This window comes from Physeter macrocephalus, chromosome 12 (assembly GCF_002837175.3).
Source record: "Physeter macrocephalus isolate SW-GA chromosome 12, ASM283717v5, whole genome shotgun sequence".
NCBI classification, from domain to species: domain Eukaryota; kingdom Metazoa; phylum Chordata; class Mammalia; order Artiodactyla; family Physeteridae; genus Physeter; species Physeter macrocephalus.
Genome location: NC_041225.1, coordinates 77,837,219 through 77,855,502, shown reverse-complemented (window position 1 = coordinate 77,855,502; position 18,284 = coordinate 77,837,219). Strand labels below are relative to the sequence as shown.

Genomic DNA, 18,284 nt, shown 5'->3' with positions numbered 1-18,284 from the left:
AATGTCTACTTATATTGAATTTAGGTTTAAAAGAAAATTTCTAAGAACAGTTCTTCAATCCTATAGATGAGTATATAGAGAGATCCCATGAGAATGGCTTAGTATACATTCATAGTAGAATCCCTCTTAAATCATCTGAATGTCACAGAGAATTGGTCAATTAAAGGGAAGAATTATAAATACTGATACACAAACATTTTAATTTTGTTTAATACATATTAATGTGTTTCATTCACCAGTTTTCATGGCCTCTTCTTTGAGTATAATTTCGTTGACTGCCAATTTTCTCATAATCAACAGCCATAACGTATCATTAGTGTACTTCAATCACTTTTAAATGAAATCAATATATAAGGACTAAAGAGAAATAATCTGAATGCAAAATCCTTTCATATTTTCATAAATTTTCCCAATTTTTTTACAGTTGTATTTCCATACCAGATTTGACAGCAGTTTTTAACAACTCACCTCTATCAACTTTCTAAAGCATTTTAACGGTTTTCATGAAATAATTCTTCAAACTGATATTTCACTGGCCTAGGAAACATCTAATTGAATTATATAATTACAATAATGGGTCAACAGCATTACACGAGGTCTTGTAAGGGGTCAAACTCAACTTACAACTCACCTGTGAGAGAAGTGTGCAGAAGTGTGTCAGAGAGTAGCCTACTAACCATGTTGACACATGTGGGATTAAAACCAGGACGTTTTACAGACAGAATGGAAAGTATGAGGTAATCCATGTAAATTAACTAGAGACTGATCAGGAGAACCTCTACTGTTATGACATATGGATCCCTCACATAATATCTCACTGCCACTAGAGTCTACTTTTTGAATTTTTCTTCAATATAGTTGATGAATGCTAATTCCTGTCTTAAAAAGAAAAAACCTTGTAGGATACTGAGTTTGACTATAATCATTCATTCACTCACTCCTTCAACAACATATAATATATTGAGTACCTAGTACACAAAAGGTATTATGTAAAAAAATTGTGGTGGCTACAAATATAAGTGGAACAGAACTCTTCCCCTATTACTTTGCCAAGCAAGAGTCCTTTTAGCACCTCAGAAAACTGACCTAGGTTTTCCAGAAGAGGAAAAAGAGTTAACACACCTGGATAGGTAAAGAAAAAAAATATTCTCAAAATTCATTTTTCTCTCACCATATAGAAGTTGGTCCCAGCAGAAAGAAATTAAGTTCCTCCTGAAAACTAAAGGGAAGACATGCCCAATTCTAGTCTATCGTCCATGTGAGAATACACCACTTTCGTTTTGTTTTAGAGTTAATTATATAAACTCATCCTTTCACATTAAATAGTTCACAATTTATGATAGTTGTCCTAATTTAAAGTATGTAAATTAGTGTGTTCTCCTTTAAGTTAATGTATTTTAAATGGTTTAGTCACAACATGTGCATTCATGCTCTTTCCCATGCATTAATAAGAGTAAAACAATTTCACCACAGTTCCTAACTTTATACAATGTAAGTAAATAATGGATGCATTTAATACTTACCTCTTTTAAAAAATAAACATTATGCTAGTAAAATAGGTCAAGTCCCATAAATGTCTCTTCAAAAACAAAACAAAAAAAACCATGCTGTAAAAACAAGCAAAAGTCAACAGTAAAAAAAATAAGAAACTCATCTAATAAACTATTTGTTATTTTCTTGCATTAGGTTCCTAGCAATCATCATCATTATTGCTGTCACTATTATTAATAGCTAAGGAATTAATTGTGTGTTCCTCTCACATTCTGATTAATTTTACTTCTCTTCAAATTAGGTCTTCAATACCTAGATCCCCCTAAGTTCCGACCATCTCTTTAAAGATGGCGGTTTTTGTTTTTTTAATACCCATGGCTGAGAAGTTAGGTTTCTACTACAAAGGCTAATACGTGAAAAGTATGTTTACATGAAAAGTGAGTTTAAACCACAATTCAATTTTCTTTCTTTCATTCTGTTTTTTTTTTCCCCCTAATCCTGGTATAGGAAATAACGATTATAGCAACAAGGAGTAGGAGGAAAGAACGGTTGTGCTAAAAAAGTTCAGAATAGGAAACTTGCAATAATACTCATAATCCATTCCAGAAATAAAAATATACAGAAAATATATATGCCAATATTGATTGTTTAAAGAAAGATATAAATTAGGGAGTTATTAATTGATCCCAAAATGACATGCCAGATAACTCTTTTAAATATTTCATTCTCCATGAACTTGAAAACCAAAAATTTGATCTATAAAAAGATAATTTTCAAAAAAGTTTATAAAAATATTCCTATTGACTGAAACAAAGTCATGGACCTAGAAAATCCCTCTGAGATCATTTAGTAAAAACCTTTCATTTTACAGATGAAGAAATTAAGTCCTAGAAAATAATCTCAAGGTCACCAGCTTTGAAGGCACATCAGGATTTATACTCAATTCTAACCAATCAAAAGCTCATGTCTTCTCTATACTATGGTATGGGAGAAAGGAAAATGCATTTTTTTCAAATAAGAATATGAGGAGGCAGAATGACAAGAAGGTAGAAAATCTTTCAACTATTAAAAAGCATAATGATGGCTGGAAATCTCCACAAATGCAGTGCTCTCTCCACAATGTAACTCAGAGTAAGGTCTCCAAAATCTTCTGATGACAGAGTAAAATTTAACCTCTAGTAACAGTTCAATTAAAATGTTGGTTTTATAAAGTTTTATAAACAATATGAATAATAGTTAAAAGTCATCTATATTATTTTTATTAGATTTTTGTGAATCTAATTTAATAATAAACACTTGGAAAGAAGAAATGCTAATGTATTTTATTTTCCATTTTCCTCCTATGGCCACTCCCTTACCTAACCGTCAGATTTCTAGCAACTTCAATCACTTGAGTAATAAATAGGCAAATGAGCAAAATAAGCTGCTGGGCTTAAATATATTTTTCATAAAAAGGACATAAATGTACTCTTCGACTTGAGAAACACATACCCCAATATGGAAAGTATAATCCAAAATATACCTCTTTATCTCATGATCCGTTTAAATCTCACTGTTTTAATTTTAGTATTTCTCTATAGACCTTTAAAATATTTTTATAAAATATATAACACAGAACTTAAAAATATTTTTCCTAAAATCCTATAGATTTGAATGCCTTTTGCGTCCAAACCTGATCTATATCATATAGCTTTTTTTTTTTTTACTTGTACCTTTCAGTAACAGCTTATAACCTATTCCTCAGAAATTTAAAACTGCTGTGCCTCTATCCTAAGATTAATTAGAGGTGTAATAAAAACACCTTTCTAAACAAATATAAAGTTAGTGTTTACATACTTCTACCATTAATTACAACCCAAAATTAACTGGCTAATTCTTTAGTACATCAAATTAACAAAGATGTATAATAGAGCCGTGAGTATTGAAAACCGTAAAACCATCCACTGGGGAGAAGCTCTTAACTTAATGAAAGCTAGATTTTTAAGGCTGTAACCAATTTCAAGAAGTGTAAGTTTGTTTGTTTTTAAAACCTCAATGCTATTCCAAGTATAGTGTTCAAACCTATCACTATAGAAAATCCAGAACTGTTAACGTGTGAACCATAACACAATGACATTGGCTTGATATCCAGCCATCAGAACTCCTTCCACTGTGCTTGGACCTGATCTCCTTCCCAAGCTTCCCAGATCTTCATGTCTAAAAATGGCCCAGCTACTGCTGGAAAAAGTATAAGATTCCTTTCACCACTGAGATATAAAACAAAGTCAGGCACAGAAAGGAAGAATATGCTGTTATAAAGCATGTTATAAAACTGTAACAAATATATTTTAGAACTTTAATAACAATCATGGTAATGATGTCGATGACAATGATAAAAGCTAATATTCATTGAAATTATTTAATCCTCACAAACCTGTAAATTGATTGCTGAGAAGTTAAGAAACTTACCACAATCACAGAGCCTATAAATGGAAGAGCTAGGGCTTGCAATCAGGTCTATCAGACTCCAGAATCCACATTCTTTCTCACTGTATTTTCATGGCCTGTCTTCCCTAATCTCCATTCAATAAACATTTATTAAACAACTACTATATGCCTGCAAGTCACCTGGGACTCCACAATATGTAAACTAATTGAAGATTATTATTAAAGTACCACTCTAGAATCCCTCAACCCAAAGAGTTAAAGCATATACTTTTTTTAAAAAGATTTCTAAGATCATTCATAGTTTCATTCAACAAATGTTTCTATGAGCATTTGTTATGTGAGAAGCACCATATCAAATGCTAAACAGATAAAAAGATGAATAAGACATGATCCTTCCCTCAAGCCCCCAACAGAATACATAGAGCATATACATAATTCAGCACTGAAGAGTATTTTTACGTCTATATTTTTAACAAAAATATTTACAAATAATTCTGCTACCAGCTATCATTTCATTTAAAAAATTCTAAAAGTTACAAATCACTGTTTAATTTTTATAAGGCAACATTTCTCCTACCACCAAAATGCTAATGTACCTTAGTAATTTATACAGTCAAAAATATGAAAGGTGACAGAGTTAACAATTAGCTTACATTTTCTATGACAAATGTCCACTCTTTATCTTCAAATTCCTCTGCATGAGGATCCTGTAACAAAAGTAAAATATGAAGTTGAAATACATTTCTTAATTCAGTCAATCCAGTTAAGAAAATACAAACAGCCTTGCTCTTAGCTTTTTCCAACTTTTTAAAAAAGGGGAGGCAGAATGGCCTACTCTTAAGAAACTTCCATAACTTACCTAAATTTAAATCATTATTTTTTACTAAGAAATTCTCTATTTTACTTATGTTAATGCATATCATTATCTTCCATCATTGCATCTAAAACAATACAAAAAGAAACTGAGGGACAAATATCATATGATATCACTTACATGTGGAATCTAAAAAAATGGTACAAATGAACTTATTTACAAAACAGAAATAGAGTCAGAGATGTAGAAAACAAACTTACGGTTATCAAGGAGGAAGGGGGGGTGGGAGGGATAAAACAGGAGATTGGAATTGACAGTATACACACTATATATAAAACAGATAATTAATAAGAACCTACTGTATAGCACAGGGAACTCGATTCAATACTCTGTAATGACCTACAGGGGAACAGAATCTAAAAAAGAGTGGATATATGTATATGTATAACTGATTCACTTTGCTGTACAGCAGAAACTAACACAACATTGTATTTCAACTATACTCCAATAAAAATTAATAAAGAAAAAAAGAAATCCAGGTTCAGATAACTTAGTGAGTGAACTATTAAGAAGCACTTTATTAAGATATTAAACGCCCATATAAAACTCTGCCCTAGTTTCTATACCTCTAAGTATTTAAAACTCAAATTATCACTTGAGGCAAGGTTTTCTTGGTGCAGAGGTTATATAAACATCTGGAATTTCAAAGTACCGCAAAGGACTTCATAATCTACACAAAATGGCAAATTGGATGTTGATACCCCATCCGCCCTCCACCACCAGAAACCAAAGAAAGGGTAACAGATCCCACAACCAAGTGCAGCTTTTTTCTATATGAGGCATACTTTTGCAAGTATTTGACAAATATTTATTAGCTACTTATTATACAAGGAATTGTAGAGGTGTTATATGGATTCAAATATAGTTGTCCTTGCCTTTGAAGACAACTAATGTAAATACATATATGATGAATGAAATACATGGTTTTACTAAAGATTAGAAGACAATACACTTCTTAGAGGAATGAACAATAAAAGCTTGATGAGTGAGGAAGCATTTGGACTAGGTGGGATTGTACAGAATTTCCACAGATACTAGAATAAGTAAAGGTAAAAGGCAATAGATTATAAGACATAAAAGGGAAAGTAGTGGGGCTGCATCATTAGTGCATTTAACTTATTCAAGTTCAACTTCATGTGTTAGAGGTGGGGGAGGGATGGAGGTACTGAGAGTGACAGTGAGTGCACATAGATGCTATTCCCCTACTGGGTCTCAGGGACCACATGCTTCTCACAGGGAAGCATCTTATTCATGACTGATTCCACTTTAGTCTATTATTAATCTTCAGTTTCTACTGCCACAGCTGAGTTTGGGTCCTCATCACTTTGTGCCTAGTCTCTTTCAAGATAAAAGTGACTGCAGCACTCTCCCAGACTCTCTGCCCTCCAATCATTCTTGTACACAGATTAATTCTCCCAAACCACAATTCTGACCATGTTAGTACCAACTCAGATTTTTTTAATGACCCCTACAGCCTATGGGATAAATTCCAAACTTCTTAGTTACTTCTTTACTTCTATTTACTTACTTTTTACTTTAATAGCATGGTGGCTAGCTGATTCTGAGCTGTCTTAAGGCAGCTATTTCTATGAGTAAATTCACACAGATAGTATAAAGACCTGCCAAAAAGGAGTTTCCTTGGTGGTGATGAGCAGGGAGAAGTAGGAAAGAGTAGAAAGGAAAAAGAGGTAGAGAACTCTACTTGATATTTGTTTCCCCAGCCTGGCCCTGCCCAGGTTTATAGAGAGCAACTACGGTAAATAAAGCCTGAAGGAGCTTTTCCATGAGGAATTTAGGGCACAAACAGTGCTACTTTAGAGACCAAGTAATAAAGCGTGACACAATGCTTAGGAAAAAGACATCTTACCACCCTTCCTGCCTGCCCCCACCTGCACCATTGTTGAAGTATGCAGCATAGTTCTAGCACAGCTGGTACAGTTAATCATAGTAGTAGTAGTAGTAATACAAAATATTTGCAATGCACACACTCTGCCTCAGTTATTGTGCTAAGGGTTTTAATCATCACAGCAACTTATGATATAGCTACTATTTTTATTCCCATTTAGCAGAACAGAAAACCGAGACCTAAAGGATGTAACTTCCCACAAATAAGTGTTAAAATTATGTTGCAGTTCCAGGTCTGTCTGGCTTTTAGCCCTGTTGTTGGTTCAGTTTTATCTCTGTGTCCCCAGGACCTAGAAAAGTACCTGGCACACAGTGGTTTCTCAAGAATACTTGATGAATGAATTAATGAATATATATCTTACAAATTAAAAAATATTGAACAGTAACTTATATATGATATACATTAATTCTCAAAGCTGATGAAACATTTTTAGAAACAGAGATGATATATTACCCTTAAAAGAATAATTTTAATGGGACCAAGGGACATATCTGATAGGGCAAAGTCACTAAAAAGATGTAAAGGAGCAACAATAATGTTCATTTTGGACTATGTACACAATTAACTAATTATATTACTGACTAAACAAAAACATTTGTAGTAAAAAGTGCTTCTAGCTTGAATCAATTGTCTTCTTTATATCCTACTCTCTACCCTCTAGTGTCTCTTTTACTTCCATTGCACTAAAGAGAAAAAGTGAAAATGGCTTAAAGAGCTGTTTTCCTTCTCAAAACCCTAAAAGGCTTTTTTTTTTCATTTACTAGAAATAGCTATTTTCAATCTAATTCAAATTTCAAAATCAAGCATGCAGGCTAAAGAAATTAATTTCTGGTTAAGTCACAGAAAAATGAAATATATTGATAACTTTTTTAAAAAGCACATTGTCTATGAGCACAACTCTGTGAATACCATACCTAGGACAAAAAGGATTCAGAGCAGTCCTTTCCTATTTACAAGTTTCAGGATTAAGTAAATTGTGAGACTTTAAGTAAAAGGAAGGGGGAAATATGAAAAAGTTTTCCACTTGAATATTTTAAATGCAAGATCCAAAAAAATTACCATGAAAGAATGAAAAATTATTTTGTTTTGTTTTACTTTTCTGCTTTTCTATGGAACTCTGGGAAGACGTAGAGTCAGGAAGATAAAGTTATTTATCTAAGTATTTATTAAAGTATTTTAAATGGTCACAAGTTTGCCTCCATAGAACAATTGAAGAGAAATGTGTGTAATACAGCAAAATGGGGAGGAAGGGGTATTTGGGTTTTTTCCCCTACAGACTAACACTTAAAGACATAAGAGTTCAGTGATAGGATATGCTGAACATTCTCATCAGCACTTGAAAACTACACTCACCTCCTAATCCTCCAAGTAACACATTTCAACAGCCACTTTCAACTCAGAATCACTCAGTTAGTGCATATCCTTTGCCCAAACACATGGCTGTCAGCCATTTATTGGCTCTCTTCTAACCCCTTGTTCTCTATCATCATTTTTTTTTAAAGTTGTGTAACTATGTCCATTCACTTGCTTTACCAATATAAACAGACTGAATCAAAAACACACAAGAGATTACTTAAAAGTCTTCCTCAAGCATGTCAGAGATTTTGCTGTTGTAATCTATATTCAGAGTGGTTTGTATTACAGAACAGGCCATACAATGTAAAACAAAATCAAAAACAAACAACAACCACCCCAGGGCTAAATCACAGTGTGACTGGGCAAGTTACCTTCTTCTTTAGTCTCAGTTTCCTTATCAGTACAATGGGAATAATTACAGAACCTTAGGGTTGCTGTAAGAATTAAATGAAATAGTACTCTAAAGGTCTTGTTGTTAACTACCAATCTTACTATATCATTTCATTAGGAGAGGTATGGTTAAGGGGGGTTTAATAATAGGCTTTTAGGACAGCTGACTAAAGGGTAATAGGATGGTTCTGATCTTTCCTGAAAAAAAAAGGAAGAGCAGCTACAGTCTCATCCCTTATTTCTCCCTGGGCAAACAAATCAAGTATAGTGTATATATGATAAGCATAATCAAGTAAGTTATAATACCAATAACAATAATATCAAAACTATAAAGGATCCAATAACAATAATATCAAAACTATAAAATGTACATAAAGTGTTAAGAATCTCTGATAAAATAGAGTATCTGTGAAACAGAGCATTTAAAAGTAGTGTCCCATTCATGGGTTAGAACATCAACGTTCATCATACTGTTTTGTTCTATTGATCTCTGCAGTAGTTCCAGAACATATGAATTAATATACTGGATTACAAAATCAAAAGTATTTTTTTACACAGTGATTTCACACTCTAAGCCATATAACTTTGCTCAACTTAGATTTCATATCCCAAAGTATTTTAGTGGATTTTCACAAACTTTATGTTTGTGCTTAATGAGATGTCTTCCTTCATTCCGTCCTTCTGCAAAAGTAACGTCAACACAATTGGAAGGATTCAAAGAAGAAATAAAGCATTTGTTTCCTAACTGCACCACTTTCAAGAAGGCTGAAACTGAGACATACTTGTCTCCACCTTTTTTTTCTGAGCAGGTAAGGAACTGGTTAGGAAAGCAAATATTCTAGTGCATAACTGTCATATGTGTGAGGACTATTTTATAATGTTAAGAAATAAGGAAAACGTTCAAGAAAAAAACATATATAAAAAGAGTTAGCTATATTATATACACAGCTATGTTTTTGGACCTGCACTTGGAATTTATTATCCGAATTTTTATTTTAAGTTATAGTATTTATAAAATATTAACATTTATAAAATATTTATCAAAAATCAATTTAAAACTTATCTTCTTATATTAACATCAATAAAATATTTATCATATACTAATTGAAAAGCCTATCCTGTTATTAGTCAAACAAGGCTAACAAAATGAGGGTCAGGACTAAGAATTCCACAAACCTCAGCTTTCCACAGAAAAAGCACTTTAAACTTCTCTGTGGGTAGAATGTAGGAAGTAGTAAAAGAAGTATTCCAATTGATCTTAATTGGAATAAGTTCAAAAAGACTCCCAAATTATTTGGACTTTATAGGCCAAATTATTTGGACTTTATAGACCATGAAACACCCTGATATCCTTACATTGTTATAAATTGCTATATCTCTAAAAATAACGCACATTAAGGTCCTTACTGCACATTAAGGACCCAAATGTATAGAACAATGAATACTGAAATATTCCGTCATTTAGAACTATGATTATATAATAAATCCTATAACTTATAAAACTGGAACTTACCTTGAAAAGTGTCACAGTGATTTCAATGTTTTCAGGAACAGGCCACACTACAACACCACGGTATGGATTTTTTATTCCAGGCTGCCAGCTATGAGCCTACCAGAATAAAAATAATGGCTTCAATTTGAAGTACAGGAAATGCAATGTTAATAATTTACAAAAATATATTGACCCTATTTAACTATCCATTAGATCTGTCTCCCTAAAACAAAAATGATTAGTCAAATAAAACTTTTCAAGCATTAAACTTGGGCTATGATGGTTATATCACATGGTAGCTACAGATTACTATCTGTAGACAAACCTTTACCCTCTCCCACGCACGCACACACACACACACACACACACACACACACACAAGAAGATGCAAAAATGAGGTGCCTCATATTTTCAAAAGCTATTTAGGATTGAATAAAAACCTTATTAGGAGAAACATTTTTAAAATTACTTTGTGATTTAGGAACTTAAGGGCAAATTCATTCTTTAAAAGGAAAAATTAATTGTATAGTCTGCATTTAAGATCATTTCCCACTAAACCATAATGTTTATTTGGGTCAAGTAAAGAAGAAAGCAGTTTGTACAGTTAATGTTTCTAGTGCTTATAATTTTAAAGACTTTTTTCCTTGTAAATATTGATTATCAAGGTTTCCTAAGGAACCCCCTGAAATGTGGGGGTCACCACTCTTAGGTCTTCCGTTGTGGTGGCACTTCCAGCCAAAGCTAATGAATAATGGTATGCCAAGACAGCTCAACTAAATCTTCATCTCTCTGGGCTTCAGGAGTGTCCGTGGACATGCTATGAAGGTGGTAATAAAAGCTGACACTTAAGAAGTACTTTCTAGGGGCTTCCCCGGTGGCGCAGTGGTTGCGCGTCCGCCTGTCGATGCAGGGGAACCGGGTTCGCGCCCCGGTCTGGGAGGATCCCACATGCCCCGGAGCGGCTGGGCCCGTGAGCCATGGCCGCTGAGCCTGCGCGTCCGGAGGCCCGCATACCACAAAAAAAAAAAAAAAAAAAAAAAAAAAAGAAGTACTTTCTATATGTCAGTCCATATTTGGAATTTACTTATGTTTAACTCATTCAATCTGCATAAGAACCCTATGAGGTAGCTACTATTCATTCATTCATTCACTCACTCAATTGATACTATCTGCCAAGCATTGTCTAGGAACTGTAGTTAAAAAAAAAAAAAAAAAATCTGCCTTAGTGGAGTTTTCAGAATAGTAGGAAGAGACAGACAAACAAAATAGTTAAGTAAAACAGACAGCATGTTAGGTAGAGAGAAACGCTGTGGAGAAAAATGAAAGCAGGGAAGAAGGATGGAAGGGGCAAGAAAAAGTAACAATTTTCCACAGGTTAATCAGAGAAAAGTGTCAATGAGCAGGTGACGAGAGAAGACCGTAAGGAGTTGAATCAGATATTTTAAAACATGGGAAGAGCTTTCTAGGGATATGCGCCAGCAACTGGAAAGATGCTGAGGCAGTTAGATAACAACAATGCCTATGTCTGGAACAGAGTGGTCAAAGAGAAGAGCAGCAGGAGATAAGACTAGAGAAATCACGGAGGGCCCAATCATATGAGGCTCTGGCAGCCCATTCCAAAGATTTTGGTTTGTAATTTGAGTGAGATGGGAAGCCACTGGAGGATTTTAAGCAGAAGTTATGCTTTTTGACTCTAGCAAATGTATTTAGAATAGGCTTCAGATGTAAAAGAGGAAACAGGGAGACCAGTAAGCTACTGCAATAATCCTATGGAGAGCTAATGGTGACTTGGCTTGGGGTGGTAGAAAAGTGGTACAAAGTAGTCAGATTCCATATATTTTTTCAAAGTTTCAAGATAGAATCAATAAGGTTTTCTGTCTGATTGTATGAAAGAAAGTAGCCAAGGCTGATTCTAAGGCTTTTGCCCTTGAGCAAGTACATAAAAGGAATTGCTATTAACAGATATGAGGCAAAACTGCCGAAGGATCAAGTTTGGAAAATAAGATTAGGAACTCAGTTTTATACACAATAAATCTAAGTTGCCTTTTAGATATTCAAGTGTAGGTGTTTAAATAGGCAGCTGGATGTATGTGCCGGGAGTTGTAAGTTTGGGAATCATCAGCATGCAGGTGACACTTAAAACTTGGATGTGATCCCAAGGGAGTGAGGAGAGAGAGAAAGAGAGAGAGGGAGAGAGGGAGGGGGAAAGAGAGAGAGAGAGAAGGAGAGAGAGATAAAGGCTCAAGAACTGAACCTTGGAGCACAACAATAACAGGTCCAGGAAATGGGGAGGAATCAGCAAAGAAGGGTCAGTAAAGCAGAAGGAAAAGCAGAGGCGTGTGTTATTCTGAAACTCTAGTGGAGAAAATGTTTTAAGGAGGAAGGAACAATCATCTGTCCCAAATCTTGATGACAGGTCAAAGAGGATGAGGTCTGGAAAATGACCCCTGGATTTAACAAAGCAGAAGCCATTACTGACCTCACAAGAGCAGTTTCAGTGGACTGACAAGGGTAAACACCTGACTGGATTAGCATGGATTCAAGAAAGAATAGGAAGAAAGAAACTGAGCTAGGAAGTACATTCAACTCCTCTGAGGTGTTTTGCTGAAAGAGAAAGAGAGAAATAGGTTGGTGCTAGTGGGAGAAATAAGTGTCAGAAGAGAATTTTTTCACATAAGAGAAAAATATTTTTAGGCTGATGAGAAATATCCAGTTGAGGGAAAATTTAATGATGCAGAAGAGAAATAATTGCTAGAGTAATGTCCTTAACAGTACAAGAGGAGACAAACTGGCATTTGCTCAGAGCACAGACGATTCTTCCATAATAATAGGAAAGGAGCTAAAGTATATGAGTGCAGGTGCATGTCAGGGAGCAGATTTAACACATGAAGAAACTGAGACACAGACTGGCCCAAGATCACACAGCAAGTAAGTGGCAAAAGTTGGATTTGAACCCAGGAAGTGGAATTGAGAAGCAATCAAGATCATGGAAACTTATGTCCGTGCAAATCTTATCATATCTTGTTAGTTAAAATACCAGCAGAATATTGTAAGTTAACTATACTTCAATAAAAGATAAAATACCAGCACAAGATATAGGTTTAGCAGCACTAACTACTCCCACTCCAGCTAAATTGTCAATAACTCCCTCTCTATTCTCTCTTCATTGCCCCCAGATCACAAAACTTCAGTTGAGGAAAGGGAAGTAGAGACTCAAAAGAGACTTAGCACACCACAGCCAAAGGTAAAGAACTGAGTTTTGCTGATTAAAAAACACCTCCAGGGATTCCTCTATTCCCCTGCCTATTTCTATGCCTGCTGACAGTCCTAGAACAAAAACTCCACAAAGTAAACAATATCCATTTTGAAAAGTAAATTGCTGCCCATCTTAGAAAATCTTTTATCAAAACTCTACAGAGTCTACATATTTAATTCTGAAGATTTATGACAACTCTAATTCTCATGTATTGTCATGGTAGGTCAAGCAATTTCTCTGGTCTCTTCAAACTTCCCATAATTATATTTTCATAGTCTCCCGATACATTAAAAAAAAAAAAGACCATAATAACTGAACTTTACTTATTAGCCCCGGCAGAAAAGATAGAGTTTTTGTAAAATTCTGAATGAAAAAAAAGACCATCAAAGAATTTTAGGCCTGAAAATATCTTTAGGAGATCTAAACCAGGTCCAGATAAGGGAATTGAAGCAATTAAAGAGTAAATGGCTTGCCTGAAGCCATACTAATAATCAGGAGGAGAACCAACTCCATGATTTTCAAGTTCAGAGTTCTTCACCCAACCGACATCACAGCAAACTATTTCTGATTCACACAGTAGTCAAGAAAATAGTCTTCTATCCCTAAGGTCTTAACATTTATGTATAAGACACAGAGGTCAAGAGTGGGAAAAGCAGGGAATGTAGAGACCAACTAACAACTGGGCAGGGTTAGAATATGGTGATACCACGTAATTTCCTCAGGTATACTAATGCTGATCCTCTAAATGACCTCTTTAAATTCTCAGTCTTGGATCAGGGAATGGTAATTAGACCCAATAAACAAAAATACAATCTGCTTAATGAATTAAAACCTTTTTTTTCTTTCTTTCTTTTTTTTTTAATAAAAAAAGATGGAAAGGGGCTTCCCTGGTGGCGCAGTGGTTGAGAGTCCACTTGCCGATGCAGGGGACGCGGGTTCGTGCCCTGGTCCGGGAAGATCCCACATGCCGCGGAGCGGCTGGGCCCGTGAGCCATGGCCACTGAGCTTGCGCGTCCGAAGCCTGTGCTCCGCAACGGGAGAGGCCACAGCAGTGAGAGGCCCGCGTACCGAAAAAAAAAAAAAAAAAAAGATAGAAAGGTGCTAGTTCCCAAGCTGCTAGTATGCTGCCATTTTCTGACCATTCTATCCAGCATCTCTTCCCAGCAAGAGAAAAGGTCAAACTAAGACAGAGCTCTGGCTTTCTGTTTTAGGGACTGTACACCTAGCTAAGTTAGGACAGTGTAACAATATCAATTAGTCCAGCTGAGTATCTGGCAATGCCAGCTTTGATAATGTTAGCTAATTATTATATACTAGGCAGAAAACAGAATCAGTAAATTTTGCTGGAGAGGAAACTATGGATGTATATAGCAGCAAACACGAAGGAAAAAAAAAAGTGTTCCTAGTCAGAAGAGCTTACTACAACTTCTACCTCAAACAGAATTAAAAAACCTGAAGCTAGAAAAAGAATGAAAAGTCTAATACAGGTAACTAAAAATAGCTGCGGTATTAAACATCTAACTGTACAAATCAACTGAGACAGGAATTTAGGTTCTTAAGAACTTTATTTTTTAAAAAGCACCTCATATTGGCACTCATCAGCACTACAAGAACCCTGATCAGTTTTTATTCAGGGTAACAGAAAGGATTTCCCTAGAAAATAATTTGGTACAAAACACATACAGCTATTTAGCTAGCTCCTTAGTAGAGTCAGGAAAGGCAGGTTATTTAATCATTTGCCAGCATCCTAGTACAGTTAATGGCAGAAAGGATGAAGCCACATAATCCAGTTCCACTCATATATTTTTTTTCACTTTTTAATCATATCACAGATCCTTTAGCAAAGGCAGACCTAAGGAAAAGGTAACATTTCTCAATTTTGAGTAATGACTCTATAAAATTCTTTATTTTCAAATTATTTCATATCATATCTTACCTAAAAGACTTGTACCTAATATGGAACTAAACACAGAGTAAATATTCACTTGTTACTTCTGATTCCTACAAAATCAAAATATTTCACTGAAAATTTATAACTGTCATTTAGTTTTTAAATTGATGATTTTCAATTTATAAAACTGCATCTACCCATATGTTTAAGATGTCACATATAAATTTACCTTAGAGTTGTCCACATCATGGTCATAAGTCAAAGCTCTACAACTATACCCACCCCTTCATGATACCACAGCACATTGATAAAGGCTATAGCACAACCATAGAGCAGGGAGTAGAGGTGGTAATGCCACCCAAAAGCTGGTGAGGACTTTCAAGCTCTTGTTTCCCTTTGGAACTCTCCCATCTCTCTGTGAGTTTAAATTTAGAAAACTAGATTTAAGGAAACAGACTACTCTGCCATAATTCTTCTTGTCTATCACAATCTCCCTGCTTCTTATTGTCAAACACTGTACTGAAAAATAATTTATTTAAGCATATACAAATTAACTGCAGCCTGAAAAAAATCTCTGTTATAAATGCCACGACTTGAGGATAAGAGGTGGGGAAGCTGCATATTGGGATAATTACTCATGGCTATTATTTTCTCGATAAAAAATGATTCAGCAATGAGTTCTTTATATATTTAACTAGAAAAATAGACATGTACCCAAAGAAAGTGAGCAATAAACTGAAAACTAAACTTTAAATTAAATAAGGCAATGTGCCTTATTATTTTACTGTCTAATCTGTTATCCGAGTGTCAGTTATAAATTTCAATCCACCAATATAAAAAAGGTAGATAATCAACTATACCTCAATAAAATAATTTTTTTAAAAGGTAGATATACTCAGAATCAGGCAAGATAAATAATAACTTACACAGATAACCCAAAAAAATTAATTACAGCGTAGTTCAAACTCTTTCCAGAAACACAGTTAAAAATAAAAACTAGACTATTTTCTGGCCAATGGTTGCAGAAATCTGTTTTCCCCCTAAGTGATTTCAATGGGACTTAGCAAGCAAATAATATTTCAAAGGAAAAATGTCAGAAAACAGAAGAGTCTTTCAGAAGAAAACAATGGTTCTAGTCTGTGGATTTAATATAACTGATAGCTAATTTTAAAAAATAATAGCTGGGGACAATTTTCTTTTTTTTTAAATTCCAAAATGCCATGGATCTCAAGCTTCTCAAGATTAAAAAAAAAGTTATTTGTTTAATTTTCACAATAATATCATTATCATTTCTTTCATAGCTTCTATGAAATATTTATGTCCTTATTTAGCTGTTGTGAACAATTTACAGAACAGCATTTCATATATACATGAACATATCATGTATATGCTATAATAAACAACACATTGTAAGTTCTCATAAACTTTTCAAAAGTACATCTATAATGTTTCAAGAGAAAATACAATGATTCTAAAATATCCAAAGGGATGTGAAATATTAAGAGCATCACAACTGGAAAATTAGTCCAATAAGAAATAGTTCCTTCTAGAAAATATTATATTTTGAGAAAAATCAACCTGTAGCCTATGTTTGTATTTCACCATCTGGATTCAATCAATATTTGATACAATATAAAAAAGAATCTGGACCTAAAAGTTATTTGACTGACTTTCAAAAATGTAATTAAATTAAAAGTATACTTAATTTCAAATATGGGTATGCTTAATTGACCTGTAATCTAAAGTATTTCATTGTGCTTCATAACGTTTTAAGAAAACAATTAGTATCTAGTTTCTAAAAAGGGAAATCACTTTTTGTTGATAGCTAAAAACATTTAGGGTCGATTTCCAATGTTTATAGTTATATTCAGATTCTTCTATCATACTTAGTGGATGGCCTAATATTGTTCCTTTTCACAAAAGCTTAAGACCCACTGAGCAAAACTGACAGAAGACCCTAAGTCTATTTTTAGAACCCCTTCTCATAAATAAATAGATAATAAAATATTACATGTCCAAAATATAATGCCCCCAAACTACAAATGTATGCTTTGAAGAAAATGCTATTCATGAGGTGAAGCAACTGGACCTTTCCTATATTGCTGGTGGGGGTATATTAAAAGTTCAAAATGTATGTACCCTATTACCCATTGATTCCATTCCAAGTTATTCGTCCAAGAGAAAACATTTGTCCCTCAAAATACTTGAACAGTAATGTTTACAAGAGATTTATTCACAATAGTTGAATACTCAGAATATTCACTGGAAACAAATCAAATGTTCATCAACAGATGTATAAAAAATCAAACTGCAGTATATGTGCATGATGGAATACTGCTCAGCAATGAAAAAAGTTAACTACCAATATTCACAATACCATGAAAAAATCTCAAAAACATGCTGCACAAAAGAAATCAGACATAAAATAGTACTTTTGTATGATTCTATTTATGTGAAATTTAAGAACAGGCAAAAATAGCCTACGCTGAAAGAAAAATCAGAATAGTAGTTGCCTCTAAGGATTGGCAATTGACTGGAAGAGGACTCAAAGGAAAAAGGTGATGAAAATAATCTATATCTTGATAGGAGTGGTAATTATACAACTATATAGTGATCAAAACTCATAAAATTGTGTAATTAAGATCTGTGACTTATACCATATATAAATTTTAATTCAATAAAAATAAAATTTAAAAAGATGCCCTTAAAAAATTTTAAATTCTGAAATTAAATTAAAATTTAATTTCAGTTAAAATGAATAAATTTTTCTTTACATAAGTCTACTTATAGAAAAACCAACATTCAATAAACATGCTTGTAGTTATTGTGTGCTTACAAAAATATACTCATACCTACTGGTCTATAGATTGGAATTTTAAAAATACCTAGAATTGCTACTGAACATTTTAAAATTCTGTTCTGGGCTTCCCTGGTGGCGCAGTGGTTAAGAATCCACCTGCCAATGCAGGGGACAGGGGTTTGAGCCCTGGTCCAGGAAGATCCCACTTGCCGCAGAGCAACTAAGTCTGTGAGCCACAACTACTGAGCCTGCGCTCTAGAGCCCGCGAGCCACAACTACTGAGTCCGTGTCCCGCAACTACTGAAGCCCGTGTGCCTAGAACCTGTGCTCTGCAACAAGAGAAGCCACCACAATGAGAGAAGCCCATGCACCGCAACGAAGAGTAACCCCCACTCACCGCA

General features: G+C 34.3%; 1 protein-coding gene across 4 annotated transcripts in view; it reads right to left on the bottom strand.

The window, feature by feature from the left end:
- The window catches only part of EHBP1 (EH domain binding protein 1), a 343,347-nt gene that overhangs the window by 262,487 nt on the left and 62,576 nt on the right, over positions 1–18,284 (bottom strand). For all 4 annotated transcript variants that reach the window (XM_007108111.4, XM_024133485.3, XM_007108113.4 and 1 more), the window contains exons 4-5: positions 9,958–10,053; positions 4,572–4,625 (exon numbers count right to left, since the gene is read on the bottom strand). In XM_007108111.4, coding sequence (XP_007108173.2) covers positions 4,572–4,625; positions 9,958–10,053 — 150 coding nt within the window. The remainder of the gene's footprint in view (positions 1–4,571; positions 4,626–9,957; positions 10,054–18,284) is intronic.